The following is a 23042-nucleotide window of genomic DNA, read 5'->3' on the forward strand; positions in this document are numbered from 1 at the left end:
GCTGGAAGGCTCTAGAGCTCATTAGCACGGTCTTGGGGTATCCAGTCCCATTAACACTACATCTTTGAGAATTAGGCTTGTTTTCTGGAAAGATAAGGTTTATTAAATCAATTCTAGCCTCTTTGGAGCTGACACATGCAGTCTTTATTGTCTTGGGACACCTAGGCAAAATCCTCCAAACACATTCTCAGTCTGCCCCTGGTCTTAAAGGGGTAGCTGCCATTAACCAAAATGCAGACCCCAAAAATGCAACAGTAAAGCAAATATTAACAGTGTCCAAAGTCACCTCTCAGTTCAATATTTTGTGATTACAAAATTGTTTGAACAATTACTCTAGGGTTCTTATATGTATATAAATATTTTTTCGCCCCCACATAGGTCAGTCATCAGCAGATCCACAGTAAAAACATCTGCCACTTCAGTTATAGGGGTAATAGGAAGCAAAAGAGAGAGATGCACATTAGGCTTTAGCTTCTATGGGGACAAACCTCTACCAGGAGACACTGCACACACTTGCCAGTGGGTTACACAAGTATTTGTGGGGCTGTAATGGAATGCCAGGTATGAAGAACCTTTGATTCATTTCCTGGCTCTGGGAGCAGATCATAGTCTAGCAGCTACAGACATCATTGCCAAATATAACAACTCCCCCATCTGGCTTGTTTGTGGGGATTCAACCTGTGACCTTTGGAGATTAAATGTGTATGAGCCACTACCACTCAAACTAAATAACCTGTTCCCTCAGCATGTAAGAAGTAGCAATCATATATGGTCTATAACAGCTACTGAAGGGTGACATGGCACCAGACTCAGTGTAAATCACAGAAGCACCTAATTTGAGCTGCTACTTGCAAAAATAAAACAAAAACCCTGTGAGATAATGCAGATAGGAGTCGGCTTTAGTATATTAAAGACTGAGGTTCTATTCCCAGCTCTGTCTGAAGTGGCATCATGCTGACTTTCAGTTATCTTAGCTAGTGAATGGCTAGTTATTCCCCTGAGATTGCAGTGTGAGGCCTTCCTTCATAATATTTCTTTGCTTAACAGCCCCTAACAGCTGTCAGTGAAAGAGCTGGGACTAAAATACATGGTTTCCGGGTTTTCCGTTTAATGCTTCTTCTGCCTAGATTCTCCCTCTCCCAAGTTGTGCGAAGGCTGGAATCTTTTGCTGCATTGCAAGCTTGCCTGCAGTAGGGACCACACCCATCATATCCCCTGCAACATGAGCTGTGAGGAGTTGTGTATGCCAGGTGGGAGAATCCCCAGTAGGGGACTTGTATCAGTCTCCACTTCTTTTGCACCACCCGAACAGCGCAAAAGGAGCGGAACATGAGAGAAAGTCTGCCCTGAAGTATTGATTGTGACCCTTTGACCTTTTGAAATATTACATTCACCACTCAGACTGAGAAGGATGGATGCAATTGACCCAAATCAAAAAGAAGCCTATAACTCATATAAATATGCGGCATTCCCAACCAGAAGTGTTCAAAAAAACCAGGAGCCAGGCCCTAAATAAAAGTCATGATTTTTAGCTTAAAAATCCATGATATGTTAAAGAAATTGAGTTATTTTTATTTGCCTTCCTGATTGAGACTTTAGGGTGCTCTTGGGTCACGTTTTCCAGCTTTTCTCCATAACACGAGGACAACAAACTTATTTTTTTAGAGAATCTACTCGCTGAGAAACTCACCTTTTAACACATTTCCAGGAGCTGGAGAATATAATTGAGTGTCAGCAACAGTGAATATAGTACAGTGAGGTGTGTTTTTGAAACAAATATGATTTATGCTTATGTTACCCAAACCAGGAAGAGAGTTTACTACCAGCATAATGCTTCCTGATGGGTGGAGATTATACACTATATGCTATTGTCTTACTCAAGCATCACCATTTAACTTTGCTACTGCTCAATAATTTTTCCATTTACTATTGCAATAATATAAGTATTACTGGAGTGAAGCTATAAAATTATTTCTACATCAGACTAGTTCCCCAAAAACAGTCAATATTTTAAAGTGTTTTTAACAGATAGGGATTAGATCTTCCATAGGTCTGAAATATGCAACTACTGTATGAAGTAAGAGTAAGCAACTCTTCAGCCGTAAGTTTCTATAATGGTACTGGGTTTTTTTCTTTATTGTGCTTCTAATTTTCTTCTTTCCCTCCCATTTTCCAGGTTTGCTTTCTATTTGTAAGGATGTGGGTTTCTGTTAAACATAATCCAGAGTTAAAATAGCCACTCTCTCCCTAAATAACCTTCACCCCCAGAAAAAAATATATGCTGGATATCTTCATGGTATTTGAAAGAATGCAGCTTTAATGTCTTATCCTGGATTCCTTGCCCAAATCTCCCACTGATTTCAGGAAGAGATTGAGGAGCACAAGAAATGCAAGACCGAACCCGCTGTGAAAAGGCAGCTTACCTTTCCACTGACAGTGGTGGATGCTGCCTCAGTTTACCCACTAAACAGTCTCCCTCGGGCTTGTTGGGTGATTTGTCCCACCAGCCAGATCGAACAATCCTCTCCGTCCAAGGCAAACCGTCCAAATGAAACAGATGACTATGCTGAAAAAGAGACCTTAATCCTTCTTGGGCCACACCTGCTCTCCTAGGTCTGTGCTATTTTCACCTTTTTTTTTTTTTTTAAAAAAAAATCAGAAGGGTCATATAGTCTCTCACACACACACACACTCACCCCACCCCAGGGTGCAGCTCCTCTGAGCGCTTGTCCTTGGTTGCAGGTTTTTCACAACCATAAGACAGCAGGTGCCCTCTCTCTACCATGGATCATATCCGTAGAATCCTAGACCACGAACCAGCTGTCTCAAAACAACACTGCTTCACTTTTCCCCCAGTGCTTCCAGGGTTGTCAGAGTTCAAGAGCACAGTTAAACACAAGTGAACTCACATAAGCCTGTGGTAGGACTCTTCCTCCAGGGAGAATGCCCCCAAAGTAAGTTTTTATTACTAGCGTTAAAGCACTGGAGGTCTCCTTTCCCTCAGGAGAGGTCTCCTTTCCCTCAGGAGAGGGGCCAATGGGCAGCAGTCACCCAAGCAGTTCCTAGCTTCTAACAAGTCCTCCCCAGGAGCTGAGGACTGAAGCCCTGCTCTCTCTCTCTCCAGTCTGCCACCAACTGAGCTGGGCTTCTCCTTGTTACATCCTCCCTCCAGGCCTGACATGCCTTTCAGGGGCAACACAGAGGGACTGCTCTCACCCAGAGCAGTTCCTTAACCCTTGTCTGGCAATTGTGTGGTCTGTACACCCTGTCACACTGTGGCTGCCCATAGATGAACCAGGCACTGTCTCAGCATACAACAGCCTCCTCACAGAATGACAAAAAACTATAATAGAAAAGAGAACAGAAAGGGAAAGAAATGAGTGAGAGGGCATTAGTGTTTCTCAACTGTGCTATTGAATGTCTCTTTCATGAATTCTCCTCACCAGGAATCAAACTGATGGGGTATGGTTATGGTACTCTTCCAAGTTTCTCCCGCAAAATAAGATGGTAGGGCTTGGTTCCATCTTAAGGGGGCGGGGGGAGAATGAGTGGTGGTATCTCCCACACACCATCTATTTGTGGTACCAAAATAAGACATCTCTCATATAGTGAGTTGTCTGGAACTGTGAGCCACACTCTCCATTCTTGAAGAGAATGCTGGCATATATATTATCAACACTAGGCATCTGAGTTAACACCTTGGGGCAGTTCATACCTCTAAGACTTCTCATTCCAGGCTCTCGGCATACATCTCTGTGTCAGTTAACCTCAAAATTCAGAACTGAGTGTTTTTTCACAACTGTAACAGCCTGAGACTTCCTTTGTTTTTTAATGAAATCTGAGATTCTGGAGCACCAGATAGAAGGTTCAACGACTTACTGGTATATAGGCATATATCCTGCCCTTCACCTACTTCAAATATAAGGACTCAGTGTGTGGAACATTGGCAGTCAGATATAGACAACCCTCTGTCTCTTCCATCTCTCTCCATATTAGATTTTTTTCTATAGCTTTCATCCTCCCCATAGTATCTAAACACTGGACAATCCACTGTATTATACACAAGGAGCTAAATTTTCAAAAAATACATGCACAGTTGTAGACCTAATTTTTGGACACAAGTCAATTACCATGACTGTACTCACAATTACAGTAATTGCATGGGCAAATGACCAGTTTCATGTGTAACCAACCATTTGCATGTGCAGTTTGACTGTGAGCAAAATCATGGTAATTGTGTGAACATTTTTTCTGAAAATTCAGACCAATATGCCACCTAGTGACAATGCAAGTGATCCTGGAAGCCAAATACAGGAACTCGGGAGGTTTTTCCACAATTTTAAGTTGAATACCGAAAGTATCTTCTCTTGCCTCCTGGGTGTACTTTTCAGTGAGACATGATCTCACTGTTTTTATTATGCAAGAAAGGCTTTGGAGTCTATGGCCATGTGTTTCACAATTTGACTGTCAGATTCCTGAGAAGAGCAGTCAGGGCCAAGGATCAGAGCAGGGTCAAACCTGAGACTGAGTAGTGGAGAAGTTCCAGGCCAATGTTAATACCAAGGATCAAAGTCAAAGTCAGCGTTTAGGGTCTACGTCAGGTGGTGAGGTCCAAAACAAGGCAAGGACCAAGGCAGCAGTTCACAAGCAGGAATGAATATGGCAGCTGCAGAAGACCCACCCTGTTGTCTGAACAGTTTCTCAACTGCCCCTTGGGTTTAAATAGGGCAGGGAGCCAATCAGGAGCAATGAGGCTGCTGCCTATCAGACCCCTTGAGGTGGGACTTCACATGGTCTGTGTCCACCACATCCTGGGAGGTGGAGTGCAAGCTAGTTATTGCTACTGCTGTGTGGCAGCATAGTTTTCTACCTAGCAGTTCTGCAGGCCTAGGTTCAAGAATTTAGACTTTACATTGACATCTGTGCTAGTAGTAATGCTGTCACCCTTCTGGCCATAAAAGTTCTGACAAACATATCTATGCCGCATTCTTGTTTTTTATTCATTTTAAATTAATTTGCTTTATCTTTGTTTGTCCCCCTTTTGTGTTTCCTTTCTCTAAATATTCTAAATGCATTTATTATCTGTCTTGGTTATTAAATAGTCTTCCTCAAGAAGCACCCAAGTATTTAAAAATAGAAACAATAGTCATCGCTGTCTCTCTTCCTGCATTACAGGACGTTAAGTAAAATAACTTGTTTAGTTTACAAGAGTACTCATTTATGATTGTATATGTGTGGGTGTGTGTGTGAGAGAGAGAGAGAGTGTACAGAAATTAATGAAGGCAAGCTAAATTGAAGAATTGACTTAAGCATTTAGTTCTGCAAGTGGTTAGTACTTACCCTGACCATGGGAAAGAGGAGGTCACTCACCAGAGCAATAAGTGTTATCTCTGCAATACACTCTTGTCTGAAATTGTTTTTTTTAAATTTTCCCTTTATTTTTTTAGTAGTTGAACGTACACAGTATTTGCTCTCTTTTGTCTCTGCTGCCTGATTGCATACATCCAGTTCCAAATGAGGTGTGTGACTGGTCAGTTCATAACTTTGGTCTTCGTAACTCTGAGGTTATACCGGATGTCAAAATGGCATTAGTTGTTTCTGAGTCTCCGATAACTCAGAAGAAAATGATCTTGAATGCTTATGGCTCAATCTCCTCACAGATAAAGCACAAGATGGGGTATTAGTTGGTGTCTGCTACAGACCACCAGATCATATGAGGGAACAGAATGATCACCTCCTTACACATTATCTATAAAGCATAGCGGGGGAAAAGCTTGCATGATTATGGGACACTTCAATTTGAGTGATATATGCAGGAGGTCTCATGCTGCCGGTACTAAATATCTTTGGAATTTCTAAACATTATAGATAATTTCCTAACTCAAAAACTGTTACAGCAAACACAGGGGTATTCTTTATTAGACGTTGTCTTAACAGATAAAGAGGAACTGATCACAGAACTAAAAATTAATGGTAGCTTAGGGTACAAGTGATCATGACATGAACACATTTATAATGTGCAAGTAGAATAAAGTCCAAACCACTAATATATATATATATACTTAATGATTTAGTAGGGCCAATTTTACAAAACTGAAAATAATTATGAGCCAAATCAGCAGGAAGGAAGAAGTTAATCAGAAAAATGTGAATGATAAATGGAAATAACTTAATAACACCTTACTAGGAAGCCCAAAAAGCCACAATCAAGGGAAAAGGTTGTACTAGTTAAAAAACTGACCTGGTTTAGAGTGAAAATTAAAGCAGATTTTATATATATAACAAATGGAAGAAAGGGGAAGTTGATAGTAATGAATATGAATCAGAAGTCAGGAATTACAGAAAATTGATAAAGGAAGTAAAGGAGAAATCTATGGAGAGCAGAGTTAAGGAAAATAAGGAGGGTGGGTTTTTTAAGATATTAGGAACAAAAGAAATATGAAACAATGGTATTAGTCCATTAGTAGATAGAAATGGTAGAATTATCAATAATAATGAACAAAAAGTAGAAGAGTTCAACACATATTTCTGGTCTGTATTTGGGGAAAAACAGACGATATAGTTTCATCATATGGTACTGATAACACACTTTCCATTCCACTAGTATCTCTGGAGGATATTAAACGGAAACTACTAAAGCTGGATCTTTTTTAAATCAGCAAACTTGCATACAAGTTTTTTTTCAAAGAGATGGCTGAAGAGCAAGCTGGAATATTAATGCTGATTTTCCGTGGGTCTTAGGGCACTGGGGAAGTTCCAGAAGATTGGATGAAAGCTAATGTTGTGCTAATTTTTCAAAAAGATAAACGGAATGACCTGGTAATTATCAGCCTGTCAGCCTGATATCAATCCCAGGCAAAATAATGGACCTGCTGATCTGGGACTTGCTTAATAAAGAATTAAAGGCAGGTAATGTAATTAATACAAATCAACATACATTTATGGAAAATAGATCCTGTCAAACTTACTTGATTTTTTTTATGAGATTATAAATTTGGCTGACAAAGATTATAGTGCTGACGTAATAAACTTCTATTAGGTGTTTGACTTGACACCACACAACATTTTGATTAAAAAACTATCATGATATAGAATTAACATGGCATCATTAAATGAATTAAAAACTGGCTGACCGGGATGACAAATGTTTGTAGAAGGCTCAATGCAGGCTAATATTGATATTATAGCTGCAACTGACTCGTTCAATTCAAACCCTTCAAAGCATAACATTTTGAATTGATAAGCTGCAGTACAAGCCTTCTAACTGTAAACAGGGAATTGTCATCAAGCGGGTGTGTTTTCAGTGGAGTCCTGCAGGGATCGATTCTTGGCTGTATGCTATTTAACATTTTTATCAATGACCTGGAAGAAAACATAATATCATCACTGATAAAGTTTGCAGATAACACAAAAATTGGGAGAGTGGTAAATAATGAAGAGGACAGCTCACTGATTCAAAGCTATCTGGATCACTTGGTAAACTCGGCGCAAGCAAACAATATGTATTCTGTTAGAGTGCTTATTCCTTCACCCTCTTACTTCCCTGGTCCTTCTCGCATGAACAGAGAGCAACAATACCCGAAGTCCGAAGGTGTAAACAATTTGATGTTTATTGGGGTGAACTTCCAGCAAGCAATGATTCCAATTTCCTTCCTAGCTCTGACACCACATAGCTTTGCCTGTGTCCCTGTTCCCATTCCCCCCCCTTAGCAAAACATGATACCAATTCCCCCACCCTCATTCCCTGTTTCCATTCTCCCCCGCCTTTCTTCCTGACTGACTGCAGACAGTATAGTAAAACTTGAGTTCTGCTTAGCTATACTTTAACCAATCATTTTACTGAAATTAAACTAACCAATTCTAACATATTGTAACATGATTATTTAACCAATTAAAGTGGTGGGGTATAATTGGTTAACACCCAACAAAATTATTTATACAGCAGACAGAAAATCATAGAACCAGACAGCGATTATACAGACAAACAATAGGGAAATGGGGACTACAGTGGTAAAACAACAAAGAAATGAGGATTTCACATCCCAGCTATTGATAAATGAGTTTTTGCCAGACTGGATCCTATCAAACTAAGTTTCCTTTTACATCTTCTAGGCACTTCCCATTCTCTGGAGGTGATAGGGAGTCCAGGAGAGCTGGCTGTATTTCAAGGAATCCCTGTTGAGGTTACAGGGACAAACCATCCCGATGAGTCGAAAGAATAGTAAATATGGCAGGCGACCAGCTTGGCTTAATGGTGAAATCCTAGCGGATCTTAAACATAAAAAAGAAGCTTACAAGAAGTGGAAGGTTGGACATATGACCAGGGAAGAGTATAAAAATATTGCTCGGGCATGTAGGAAAGATATCAGGAGGGCCAAATCGCACCTGGAGCTGCAGCTAGCAAGAGATGTCAAGAGTAACAAGAAGGGTTTCTTCAGGTATGTTGGCAACAAGAAGAAAGCCAAGGAAAGTGTGGGCCCCTTACTGAATGAGGGAGGCAACCTAGTGACAGAGGATGTGGAAAAAGCTAATGTACTCAATGCTTTTTTTGCCTCTGTTTTCACTAACAAGGTCAGCTCCCAGACTGCTGCGCTGGGCATCACAGAATGGGGAAGAGATGGCCAGCCCTCTGTGGAGATAGAGGTGGTTAGGGATTATTTAGAAAAGCTGGACGTGCACAAGTCCATGGGGCCGGACGAGTTGCATCCGAGAGTGCTGAAGGAATTGGTGGCTGTGATTGCAGAGCCCTTGGCCATTATCTTTGAAAACTCGTGGCGAACGGGGGAAGTCCCGGATGACTGGAAAAAGGCTAATGTGGTGCCAATCTTTAAAAAAGGGAAGAAGGAGGATCCTGGGAACTACAGGCCAGTCAGCCTCACCTCAGTCCCTGGAAAAATCATGGAGCAGGTCCTCAAAGAATCAATCCTGAAGCACTTACATGAGAGGAAAGTGATCAGGAACAGTCAGCATGGATTCACCAAGGGAAGGTCATGCCTGACTAATCTAATCACCTTTTATGATGAGATTACTGGTTCTGTGGATGAAGGGAAAGCAGTGGATGTATTGTTTCTTGACTTTAGCAAAGCTTTTGACACGGTCTCCCACAGTATTCTTGTCAGCAAGTTAAGGAAGTATGGGCTGGATGAATGCACTATAAGGTGGGTAGAAAGCTGGCTAGATTGTCGGGCTCAACGGGTAGTGATCAATGGCTCCATGTCTAGTTGGCAGCCGGTGTCAAGTGGAGTGCCCCAGGGGTCGGTCCTGGGGCTGGTTTTGTTCAATATCTTCATAAATGATCTGGAGGATGGTGTGGATTGCACTCTCAGCAAATTTGCGGATGATACTAAACTGGGAGGAGTGGTAGATACGCTGGAGGGGAGGGATAGGATACAGAAGGACCTAGACAAATTGGAGGATTGGGCCAAAAGAAATCTGATGAGGTTCAATAAGGATAAGTGCAGGGTCCTGCACTTAGGATGGAAGAATCCAATGCACCGCTACAGACTAGGGACCGAATGGCTAGGCAGCAGTTCTGCAGAAAAGGATCTAGGGGTGACAGTGGACGAGAAGCTGGATATGAGTCAACAGTGTGCCCTTGTTGCCAAGAAAGCCAATGGCATTTTGGGATGTATAAGTAGGGGCATAGCGAGCAGATCGAGGGACGTGATCGTTCCCCTCTATTCGACACTGGTGAGGCCTCATCTGGAGTACTGTGTCCAGTTTTGGGCCCCACACTACAAGAAGGATGTGGATAAATTGGAGAGAGTCCAGCGAAGGGCAACAAAAATGATTAGGGGTCTAGAGCACATGACTTATGAAGAGAGGCTGAGGGAGCTGGGATTGTTTAGTCTGCAGAAGAGAAGAATGAGGGGGGATTTGATAGCTGCTTTCAACTACCTGAAAGGGGGTTCCAAAGAGGATGGATCTAGACTGTTCTCAGTGGTAGCTGATGACAGAACAAGGAGTAATGGTCTCAAGTTACAGTGGGGGAGGTTTAGGTTGGATATTAGGAAAAACTTTTTCACTAAGAGGGTGGTGAAACACTGGAATGCGTTACCTAGGGAGGTGGTAGAATCTCCTTCCTTAGGGGTTTTTAAGGTCAGGCTTGACAAAGCCCTGGCTGGGATGATTTAACTGGGAATTGGTCCTGCTTCGAGCAGGGGGTTGGACTAGATGACCTTCTGGGGTCCCTTCCAACCCTGATATTCTATGATTCTATGATTCTATCAGGACAGGATTGTATTCCTAACAGCCCAATAGCACCTTATTTTAATGTGACTAGTCTGGAGTATAAGGATGTGACCATACATTTCCCAGTTTATGGCTGCCTCTGCTGCTTAGCCAAAGATCTTAGCTTAAGAACACGGCCTTAGACTATCATAGTGAGAGAAGGCCTATACACAGGCAGACTGTGATTTTGATTCTTGTTTTGTACCACTATAACTAGCTAAGTGATAAGAATACACCTAAATTCTTAAAGTATAGGCCTTTGCAGACAGGCCTGAATATCTATATCCTAACATATTCCAATACAGTTAAATGTAAACATATACATCTAGGAGCAAAGAAAGTAGGCCATACTTATAGGATGGGGGACTTTCTCCTGGAAGGTAATGACTCTGAAGAAGATTTGGGGGTTGTGGGGGATAATCTGCTGAACATGAGCTCCCAGCGTTATGCTATGGCCAAAAGAGCTAATCCAATTCTAGGATGCAAAAACAGGAATTGAGTAGGAGTAGAGAGCTTATTTTACTTCTGTGTTTAGCACTGGTCAACCGTTGATGACAAACTGTGTCCAGTTCAAGAAGGATGTTGATAAATTGGAGAGGGTTCAGAGATGAGTCACAAGATTGATTAAAGAATTAGAAAACATGCCTTATAGTGATTGAGTCAAGGAGCTCAATCTAGTTAGTTTAACAAAGAGACGGTTAAGGGGTGACTTGATTACAGTCTGTAAGTATCTACACATTGAGAATATTTAATAATGGGCTCTTCAGCCTAGCAGAGAAAGGTAAAACATGATCCAGTAGTTGGAAGACAAAGCTAGACAAATTCAGACTGGAACGAAGACGTAATTTTTTAGCAGTGGGAGTAATTAACCACCGGAACAATTTACCAAGGGTCATGGTGGATTCTCCATCACTGACAATTTTTAAATCAAGATGGGATGTTTTTCTAAAAGAGATGCTCTAGAAATTATTTTGTGGAAGTTCTATGGCCTGTGTTATACAGGAGGTCAGACTAGGTGGTCACAATGGGCCCTTCTAGCCTTGGAATCTATAAATAGAGAGGAAAACAGCTGGAGCATTTGGAACAACATACAGCAAGTTCAACATACAGTTCAAACACTATACATATTTGCAATGCAAAAAAAAAAGTCTCTCCACATTTCAAGCAGTACAAATGTTTAAGAGAATCTGGATTGATTTTTATTGTATCTTCCCAACAGAGAAGCTTCTTATTTTGCCATCTGTTAATGTATAAAAGGTGAACAAAACAGAGTTAATTTGTGCAGAAATGAGATGGAAAAGTTTCTAGAAGAAAAAGCTTGTGCACAGCAGAAGTAGACAGAGTCAAGGACAGAATTCCTGAGCATCTGTTCCAGTATTTTAAGGCTTGGCCTCTTGCAGCTTTGGGACACATCAGCAGTGCCGAGAATTGATATGAGACAACAAAATGTCTCTGCCAGGAATCAGGAGAACAAGAAAGCAATTGTCTAAGATGTCATACACTGTAAATAGACCAGGATGACCTTTACAAATATTTGTACACGGCTCAGTACACTTGTGGGATTATATTGATACTACAGCTGCAATTGACAAGTTCAGTTCTGAAGCACTTAGAGGAGAGGAAAGTGATCAGGAACAGTCAGCATGGATTCACCAAGGGCAAGTCATGCCTGACTAATCTAATTGCCTTCTATGATGCGATAACTGGCTCTGTGGATGAGGGGAAAGCAGTGGACGTGTTGTTCCTTGACTTTAGCAAAGCTTTTGACACGGTCTCCCACAGTATTTTTGCCAGCCAGTTAAAGAAATATGGGCTGGATGAATGGACTATAAGGTGGATAGAAAGTTGGCTAGATTGTCGGGCTCAACGGGTAGTGATCAATAGCTCCATGTCTAGTTGGCAGCCGGTATCAAGTGGAGTGCCCCAAGGGTCGGTCCTGGGGCTGGTTTTGTTCAATATCTTCATAAATGATCTGGTGGATGGTGGGGATTGCACCCTCAGCAAGTTTGCAGATGACACTAAACTGGGAGGAAAGGTAGATACACTGGAGGGTAGGGATAGGATACAGAGGGCCCTAGACAAATTAGAGGATTGGGCCAAAAGAAATCTGATGAGGTTCAACAAGGACAAGTGCAGAGTCCTGCACTTAGGACGGAAGAATCCCATGCACCGCTACAGACTAGGGACCGAATGGCTAGGCAGCAGTTCTGCAGAGAAGGACCTAAGGGTGACAGTGGACGAGAAGCTGGATATGAGTCGACAGTGTGCCCTTGTTGCCAAGAAGGCCAATGGCATTTTGGGGTGTATAAGTAGGGGCATTGCCAGCAGATCAAGGGATGTGATCGTTCCCCTCTATTCGACATTGGTGAGGCCTCATCTGAAGTACTGTGTCCAGTTTTGGGCCCCACACTACAAGAAGGATGGGGAAAAATTGGAGAGAGTTCAGCGAAGGGCAACAAAAATGATTAGGGGACTGAAACACATGACTTATGAGGAGAGGCTGAGGGAACTGGGATTGTTTAGTCTGCAGAAGAGAAGAATGAGGGGGGATTTGATAGCTGCTTTCAGCTACCTGAAAGGGGGTTCCAAAGAGGATGGATCTAGACTGTTCTCAGTGGTAGCTGATGACAGAACAAGGAGCTATGGTCTCAAGTTGCAGTGGGGGAGGTTTAGGTTGGATATTAGGAAAAACTTTTTCACTAGGAGGGTGGTGAAACACTGGAATGCGTTACCTAGGGAGGTGGTGGAATCTCCTTCCTTAGATATTTTTAAGGTCAGGCTTGACAAAGCCCTGGCTGGGATGATTTAGTTGGGGATTGGTCCTGCTTTGAGTAGGGGGTTGGACTAGATGACCTCCTGAGGTCCCTTCCAACCCTGATATTCTATGATTCTATGAAACCTTTCAGAGCATAACGCTTTGAATTGGAAAACTGCAGCACAAGCTCTGCATATCTAACAGGACTGGCCCAATTTTCAGTGGTGCTAATTACCTCCAGCACCTATTAAAGTCAGTGGGAGATGGGGGTGCTCAACACTCTGAAAATGAGCCATCTTGTAGCAAATATTTTTATATTCTTTGTAGAGAATTTAGTGCTGGTGCAAGGTGAGTGACTGATAACCCAGCAGAATGATCTAAAAGGAACAAGCAATGCAATTGTCCAGCCAGGCAATGGATGTGGTTTAATTAGGCTGCAACTTTATTCACTTAAAATATCTGAGAGTCCCCAGCAATAAATTGTACAGTGCAGGTCATCATTATTTATTAATTATTTTTTCATAATCTCCAATTTGGTCCCAGACATCCCATTACTGGAATCTCACCATCCTCCTCTTGTATGAGGCTAAAGGGGGCTATAAAAGGGGTACCAGATGTAGGAACCCTGAATCCCACGTCCTCTGCTCCCTTAAAGGGGGGCTAGTAAAAAGAGGAGGGTTAGCTTCCGGCTTACGAAATGTAGGAGCCCAAACCCCACTTCCTTTGCTTCCTTAAGAGGGAGGCTAGAAAAAACAGTCCACTGTACTAGACATAGGAGCCTCAAAACCCCCTTCCTCAGCTTGCTTAAGGGATGCCATCCTTGAAATCCTTTTCTAATCCCTTCTGTCCAATAACCATATTCCTGCCTTATTTAGTACTGCATTGGACATCTGCCACAAGGAGCATGTATTTTAGCTTGGCTAAATTTGTATTTTGTATCTGGATTTTGTACACCCCTCCTCCCACCTGTGTGCGTGACAATTCAAACCTAAATGCATATAAACATGTACATACAAATATGCAGCTCCCTGACCCCATCCTGATCCCGTGTACCTGTTCCCCAGCTCCCCGCTATGCTAGCATTCCAAGGTATGCTGGCTCTTCCCCTGCCTCTCCCGCATACCCCATCTCAGCAGTCCCCCCTCTTCCCCAGCCCTGCTTCCCTCCTGGAAGGCTCCTGCAGCTGCCATCTGTCTCCAGCCTGCAGAGACAGGAGGGTTCCTGGACCATGGTGGGAGGGGCCAAGTCTGCTGATGATGAACTTGAGAAGGTGGCACCTCTAATGTGTTGTACTCACTCCATGGCTCTGCCCTGCTCAGAGTGCACAGAGGCACTCCAGTACTGAAGCATCCGCTAGAGGCCAAAGTGGGGAAGTGCATCCCACTCATGGAAAATTCCTGAGATGCCTGTAGTTCTTTGCAAGATTGTGAGCACCCCCAGAAATGGCCCAACATTGCAATACTCACAATATCATCACGAGTGCTGGCAACACAGCATTTCCAGACTATTTTCCAGAAGAATTTCCAACAACGTGGATAATCAGTCCCAAGACAGGCTCTCTTCTTGCTCCCTCTGCTGGCATGAGCCTCGAGAAGTTAAAGCAGGGGTGGGCAAACTTTTTGGCCCAAGGGCCACATCTGGGAATAGAAACTGTATGGCGGGCCATGAATCCTCACAGAATTGGGGTTGGGGTGCGGGAGGGGGTGAGGGCTCCAGGGTGGGGCCGAGGGCTCCGGGGGGGCGCCAGAAATGAGGAGTTCAGGGTGCGGGAGGGGGCTCTGGACTGGGGAGTGGGGACAGGTGAGGTCTACGGATGGGGGTGCAGGCTCTGGGGTGGGGCTGGGGATGAGGAGTTTGGGGTGTAGGAGGGTGCTCCGGGCTGGGACCGAGTGGTTCAGAGGGTGGGAGGGGGATCAGGGCAGGGGTCGGGGGTTGGGGTGAGGGGAGAGGCTTAGGGATGCAGGGTCCAGGCAGCGCTTACCTCGAGCAGCTCCTGGAAGCAGTGGCATGTCCCTTCTTCTGCCAGAGTGGGGCCATGCCACTGCTTCCGGAAGTCATGTGGAGCAACCCCCGACCCTGCTCCCCGGCTGGATGAAAATAGCTGGCAGGCTGGATCCGGCCCATGGGCTGTAGTTTGCCCACCCCTGAGTTAAAGGCTGACAAAGTTGTAACTATCATACAAGCTTTAATGATTTTCCTCTTTCTGCTTTTCTATTCTAACAGTCTTCTTACAGAAGTGACATAAGAGTCAATGAGTTCTCCAACTTCCTGAGAAATCATCGTTCCCTTATTAATTTTAAGGGGGGAATAAAACAGTGCCCTTACTGTCAAATGTGTTTCCAAGATTTAGGGTCCACTCTTGTGAGGTGCTGAGCACCCTAAGCTGCCAAGAACTTCACTCAGAGTTGAGGGCCCTTAGAACATCACTGGAGGTGTTGAGCATATGCAGGGCTTGGCCCTTATATTGTACAAAACATTAAATATAGTTGATGAGATCGGGGAAAATCAAGGCACTTTGCAGACCTCACAGAAAGGCTTCAGAGACTCTCTTTGGGAGCTACCACCACAGTTCAAAAACCTCGGAATTAAGTCAACGATCAGCTCAGTCCATGGAAGAGATTTTATTTGTATTGGACTTCACTTTTGGAAGCAGCCCTTTAAAAACCAAAAAGGAAATATAAAAATCTTGTGCCACCCAAAACACTGCTCAGTAACGATGGAAAATATAACTGAAGAATCATTGCCATTCTAACTAGGAGTTCAAAAACCCCACAATCAAGGAGAACCAGCCAAGACAATCTTCGATGGCTCTTTCAGGATATATTCATTTATTTAGTCACACTCTCCCACTGTTACAGAATACAGAAATCATTAACCATATACTTTTGACCAGCAAAGTAAAGTCCCCAATTTAAAGACATTGAACCAGATTCTGCTTCAGTTATCAATGTAAATCTGGAATAACTGCACTGATTTCAGTGGAGATACTCCATATTTACACTAGTGTAACTGAGAGCAGAAATTTGGTCTCATCAGAATGAAATAATTGTACTATAAAGAGAACCTACAATTGTTATTATTCGTCACTAGAGTGAGTAAGCGCTTGATAGTCTTCGATATTAAGTTGTATGAATCATTCACATTTATCCAGTGGAGATGTCAGATATAAAGCAACACCTTGTGCACAAATCCTAATGCTGCATCACTTCTGAGAACCACAACACTGTTTTGTTATTAAAACTTTCACAAACTAAACACTACATGAAGTGGCAAGATAAGCTATTTTCCACGCTATTATGAGGTGATCAGAAATTATTGCTGTGTTGAGGTGCTATGCAATGAGCCAGAACTAGTCAACTAACAATTCTGAACATGAGAGGGAATTTCAGATCAACTATTTTTTCTTAAGCCTCTGGCCAGTGTTTAGCAGGCAGATGGATACAAGCAGTTCTCGGTTACAAATAACAAGATTAAATGGATTTCATGACTGAGACTCAGTTAGCATTTCATGAGTTTCCGTGGAGTCTCTAAATTGTGACAGACTTCTCCTATTCTATCTAATACGGAATTCATTAGTGTCACAATTCTCCCAGCCTCACCTTCCACAGCTACACTTTCAGTTTCTGGAACAGCCAAGCTGAAATTCTGTTCCCCTGGCACCTTCTCAGATGGTCGTTATATTCTTGTGTCAATACGACTGCCAATCTGTGAACATTAGTATCCGTGTGCAGCATGAAAGGGGTTTTGAAACATGAACAGGCTATGAGAGGAGCAGTCAAGTCTGTAAATGCCAAATCACACTCTGTCGACCACTGAAATGGTTCTGTTTTCTCACTCAGCCTATACAATGTTTCCTGATATTGGTGAACTCACAACTGAACTTTCTATAATAGCAGCAGAGCCCCACAAAACTCTGCCCATCTGTGAGTGTCTGAAGAAAGGGGCAGTTCTGCACAGCCCCTGTTTTCCTTTTTCACTTGAAATTCCTGCTTTTACCATTTGCTGTTTGTTAGAAACATTCAGTGAACAGACAGAAATCACAAGAACTTTACCACCTAAAATTCCCCTGAGACGCTGGGTCTCAAAGCAGGTTTCAAACCACTCCCCATCCTTCCCTTGCTGGAAAGCTAAAACAACAAGCAGCTGTTGTCCAGGAGGCAGGAGGACAACTTGTTCATTTCAAATCCATTGTCCAGAAATAATTTGTTTCACTTGGGCCACATTTTTTTTTTTTGGCATTTCTTATGCAGTTATTGGCTATAATGGAATCCAAACCACTTATTAGCTCATCCGCTATCTTGACTACCCAGACTTCTTGCTCAATTCCAGAGATTTACTTTTCAAACCCAGTTTTCTCCATTTTTGGACAGTTGCCTGTTCCCCAGTCCCTGTCTCTATTTGAGACCAGTTAGATCTTTTTAGCATTCAATAACTAAACTCCTTTTACCGTTGTTTAACTGCCAAGATCTAAACAAAGACTATGGGGCTGATCCTTGTACCTTCAAGCTTTGCCCCTTCAGCTTGATGTTCCCTTATTTGTCAATGGGGACTTTCACTAAACATTTGTGATCCTCTGTACTGTCCAGCCTTATGTTTATAACAATCCTTCTTTTTGTGGCCTAACTTTTTCAGCACCAGCATTTAACTAAACTGCTTCCCTTAATGTTTGCCTCATTGCCAATACCCCTTGTTTTGCAAATCACATTTAATAATGTTTCCAATGCATAAAAAGTGTCATGAACAAATTAGAATTACCAGTTCCACTGTGTAAATTACACACAGATCTGTACTTACACAGCTCATGGGGATCAGCTTCCGTCTTCCCCATTGGTGGCTACTTTCTTTCCTGGTGGGCTGCTTCTAAGAGACTGTGGCAAATTCCACAGACTCACAAAGTGTCATTGGTCTCCTTTTGGTGACTTTGAGCTGCATGTTGAAGTTCAGCTGAGCTTCTATAAATTGGTCCATTACTAGTTTGTCCTGGAAGTCCTCATTCAAATCTGGAATCTGGAACACAAGTCTCCTCAGGTTCTCTGTCTGTTGAGCTGGGTGCTCTTCTTTTCTTCTCCTTCTAGCCCTTAGCTGTGCCCTGGCCAGCTCAGACTAATGGCTGGCTCCACACTGCATGTCAAGAGCTTGTTCCAAATCTGAACTATACAGTCTGTTTTCTGGAGTGAATTCTGCAGCACCATCAGAGCTGGCCACTCAAGTTGGCTGCCAGAAAGCTGCCACTCTCTTCATCTCTCCATCCGTTCGATTAGGCTATGATGTACAACTGAGCCAATTCCCCCCTCCCCCCAGGATTTCATCCCTCAAAGATAATGGACATTTGTATTACTTGAGCTGGAACAAGCTGACCTCTCCCTACTGGGTCTCTGTGGGTTACAAATTGGGAAGAAAAGTACTGTAAAGTGTTCTGTCTTAGCCAATTCTCCGGCTGCCCTCATTCCTCAGCCAGGAAGTTGACATCCACAGGGGTCTGCAACACTTTTAATTCTTTCTCGAGGTTACTTTTTTGTTCCTTACATCCAGACTGGGAATTTTCTAGCCACTGCTCCAACTAAGTTTTACTATTTAAGACTGCCAGTTATTTCTCAGTCCTACCTAGGAAACCCCCAAATGTTGCTTTAATTACTTTTGAAATCTCTCCAGCTCTTCCTTTAAGTCTTTTTAGTTCCTTCTGGGACATCTCCAGCTTTTGTTTTCATTTCTTTTGGCCAGCATTAAATCCCAGTTTGATATTGATTTGCTTTGATTTTTGGGAGCACCTTCGTTATCTGTTCCCACGGGGGTCAGCAGGAATACCAGCTCATAATTTCTCTCTTTGGAAGCTCTCTCCTGCGACTAATACCAGTGTTCCCCCATTGGCATGAGCAGTTAGCCAATATTCAGGGCCTTGCCAGGTTGTTTCCATTAGGATGAGAAATTGATGATACGAGCTGGGTGATATTTTTCAGTGTAACCTTGTTTATTTACAGAAGTTTATACACATTCCTGTATTCCTGAGCACAGTAGAAACAAACAACTTCAGGAAGTTTCCTGGCTCAAAATTCCCCAAGTCTGCCACTCCAGCAACTGCTGTGCCCCAAAAGCAGTGGCCATCTGCTTCCTCTCAGAATCATATTCACAACTGCTTCTCCAGGCTTTCTCCTGGCTTTGTGCCCCTAGCACATAAACCAATATCCTAAGCCCTGTGTTTGCAATCCGGGAAGCCCTTCAGTCTATGCAGCTTAGCTCTGACCAGCCATATGCCTTGGACAGTCCCTCCATTGTTTGTAACTGTCTCTACTACATAAAGGGACTTAAATGTTCTTTCTGTAGAGGTTGAAAGAATGCGTGGCACACCCATTGACTTTAACTTGGTCTGTCATTGTCTTTGGAGCAAAGGCTTACCTGGTGGCAGCCTTTAGCACCTTTCTTAACAACAGGGTAGACCCTCTAGGTCATCTTTTCATTTGTTAATGTGATGTTCTTCATCAGAGGTCCTTACAAGCATCTGGTATTCTGCAGATCTCATAGCTTGGCCATGGACAGTCCAGTCAATATCTCTCACCATAAGACCCTGGTATGACTGGATATGTGCACCAGTTCAAGGGTTCTTCCACTCCTCAGACTCAGGCAATGTAGCTTACGATTGATAGGAGTTTGCCCTCCACTTCTATGAGTTATTAATTCACAGACATTTAGATAAGAAGAATCATGTCAATCTAAGTTTAACATTGTCCTCTACTGCTATCCACATGAAGCAAAGCTCTGGAGGGAAATCTTCTAATTTTAGTGCATTCTGTGGTAGGGGGAAATTATTTCATGAATAGAAGGGAGGAAGGGGCTGTTTTTGTGGAGTTTGATCATGAGTGGTTTTATGAAGCCTCATCTCTCAGCCAGAACTTTGCATAGTTCAAAGCCCTCACTGCTACCCTCTTCAGTTTGGAGTTACCCAGAATCAGGATAACAGAGTGCCCAGAAGGATAAGCAGCCATTATCACTACACAGAACCATCTGAAATAGAGATTGCTCAGGGCAAATACTTTTAATAAAAATGGCACTATTGCCACAAAATAAGAAATGTAGAAGAAAATGAAAGCAATCAGACCTCTAATTACACTGACATGAGCCTCAGTAATGGTGTCACTGGAGAGGTTTGTGTTTTTCTCCATCCTACTGGTGTGTCTCCACAGAGAAGTGATTAACAGTACGGCGGAAACAACAAATATAAAGAAAGGAAAGGAATATCCAAGCATGTACAAAATAACAAGGCCAGAAGATGAATTATGTCTACATTCCACTCTGGTGTTTCCTGACAGATTATTCTTTGAATTGTTTATGTGCTTTCTATCTATGACATTGGCTGAAGGGAGACAGGTGACCAAGGAGACCAGCAAGGAGCCCATGAGTAGCTGTGGCATTAGCCCTGATAGTCTCTGCTTCAGCCAGAGGAAGAGAGGTTGGCTGAAGTTGGCAATCTTCACGCAGTAGAAGACACTGAGCCAGGTAGCAAACCAGAGGCTGAGAGTATTTAGATACATCCAAAGAAAATAGAAGTTTCTCCATATATCACACTGTCCATTCAACACTGGAGATAATGCAAAGAAGATATTGTTAATGAATATTGTCCTCTGTAGGAAAAATGTGGAGATGCCCAGGCTAGTCAGGATAATGTCACAACAGGTCAGTTTTCTGCATCTGATCCACTCAGTGCAATTCACAACGATCATCAATCCATTTTCTATAATCCCTGTAATGAACTCAATTCCTAAAATGATCAAACCAATAATAATCGCAGGAAACATGGTTCTGCCTGTGGTCACTAATGCTTGCCCAGCTTCTGAAGCTCTTCATTAAAGTGCCAGGCTTCTGGTATCTTATTGGGGCCTGCACTGTCCTGCCTTTGTATCGCAGCCGAAAGTGAGATGGGAGATGTTTTCAGCTGTTGAACTTGGAAGACTCAGCTTTATTTGTTGGGATGCAAATCTCAGAAAGATTCTATTACGTTTGTGATGATCTACTCCTTTCTCATGCATTTTATTTGTATATCTACTTCCTCATTTATGAGCAGTGACTGTCTGTGACCTGCTTCACAGACTTTTTTCTATTGATCTTCTTTCCTGATTTTTATTATTGATTTTAATTATTGCTCCTTCATTTTCAGATTGGACTACTACTATTCATTCTATTTGGGGCAGCCCTAGATACCAGTCATAAGTTGCTCCTATTGCACAATTCAGCCATGGCTCTCTTTCTGTAGGTTCCAGTCATGGGAGATTTTATGGAGTCTCCTCTGTCAGCCTGCTCTTGGCATGGTTTAGAGCCCTCATTGCTGCTTTCTTCCTCTTGGGATTGCCTAAAATCAGGATAACACAGTGCCCAGAGGGATAAGCAGCCATTGTCACTCCACAGAACCATATCAAGTAAAGGCTGCCATCAGCAAATGTTTTTGATAAAAAAAAAGACCTCATGACACAAAATAAACAATACAAAATAAAAGGATAGAGCTCAGAGATGTAACAGCACTGTCATGAGCCTCAGTGCTGGCCTCCCTGGAGCTGCTTGCATTTTTTTCCATCCTCTTGATATGTTTGCGCAGAGAAGTGACTAACAATTGTATGGATGAATTAAAAAAATATAATGAAGTGAATGTACGTTCCAAGCATGGATGAAATAATATGGCCAACAGAGGAAGTATCCTTATATCTACATTTCACTGTCGTGTTTCCTGGTAGTCTTTACTGAGCTGCCTAAATACTGGCTACGTACACCCCCTGCTGAAGGGACAGAGCGATCAAGGAGACGAGCAAGGAGACAGGCCTGCCAACAGCAATTCCAGGCCCCAGGGCTAGGGCTGTCCCTAGGAGGGTGTGGGGCCCAGGGCGGAAGTGACAGATCTGTCACTTCCGGGACCGACTGCACTGGCCAATCGTGCCAGCCCACAGGGCCCCCCAAAGCACGGGGCTCGGAGCCCCTGGGCAATTGCCCCTTTTGCCCCCCTCCCCCCGTCAGCAGGCCTGCAAGGAGACCACGAGTAGTTGTGTTAGTAGCCCTGATAGTCTCATCTTCAGCCAGAAGAAGAGGGGTCAGTTGACACTGGAAATCTTCAGGCAGTAAAAGACACTGAGCCAGGTGGCAAAGCAGAGATTGGCAGTAGTTAGATACATCCAAACAGTGCCTTCAAATTTCTTTCCCCTCTCCAGTCTTGGTCCTGCTGTAACCTGCTGTTGTACTCCCCGTTTGAGATTCCTAGCCTGTTTTTTCCATCTCAGCTTCTCTTTAGCTTTGTGACTAATTTGTTCCTGAAATCCTCCAATTTTATTTCTTGTCTCCTGCCAATGACAAGACAAGGAGGTATTTAAAATAAGTACATCTTCCATTTGTTGTTTTACCTCCTTGTTTTGCTCTTCTTCTTTTTCTCTTTCCTCCAATTTCCTATCTGCCAGCAAGGAGCTGTTTCCATGCAGCCTGTTTTCAGCAGTTTGGCTTTTCAGGACTAAAAAGGTTAATATTTACTAACAAAACCATAAAGATGGCTCTCCATAATTCACACTCTGCACTCACCATTTGATGTAATATAAAGGGAACACTATTGATCAACATTGCACACTGTAGGAAAAACTGGAGATGCCCAACCTAGTCAAGATCATGTCACACACAGTTAATTTTCTGGTTTTGAGCCACTCAGCGCAAGTCACACCACACCTATTATCAACCCATTTGCTACAAACGATACAATGATTTCCGTTGCTGAAATAACCAAAAAGATTTTATCAAGTGCAGGAAATGTGTCTGAATCCATGGTCTCCTAACCCTGCCCACCTTGTGAAGATCCAAGAGCAAAATGTCTCACTGTAACGCTGAGGTGCTGATATCTAAATGGGGCACAACCTCTGCTTCTGCCTGTATATCACAGCTGAAAAGAATTAGTGAAATTTTTAGCGGTTGATCATGTTAGGCCCAGCTGCATGCCCTGGGATGCAAATCTCAGAAAGATTCCATTACAGTAATGATAACCTACTCCGGTCTCTTATTTATATTATGAGGCGATGTGCCAATGTTACTAGCCACT

The 23042-nt window shown here is 42.9% G+C and overlaps 1 protein-coding gene across 1 annotated transcript; it reads right to left on the reverse strand.

Annotated features, from left to right (window-relative positions):
* Positions 1-19845: 19845 nt before the first annotated feature.
* On the reverse strand, positions 19846-20775 carry LOC141983879 (taste receptor type 2 member 2-like). The gene has a single exon (XM_074946857.1). It carries the CDS (start codon positions 20773-20775, stop codon positions 19846-19848), a length of 930 nt encoding a protein of 309 aa, XP_074802958.1.
* Between the last annotated feature and the right edge of the window lie 2267 nt (positions 20776-23042).

This window comes from Natator depressus, chromosome 3 (assembly GCF_965152275.1).
Source record: "Natator depressus isolate rNatDep1 chromosome 3, rNatDep2.hap1, whole genome shotgun sequence".
NCBI lineage: Eukaryota > Metazoa > Chordata > Testudines > Cheloniidae > Natator > Natator depressus.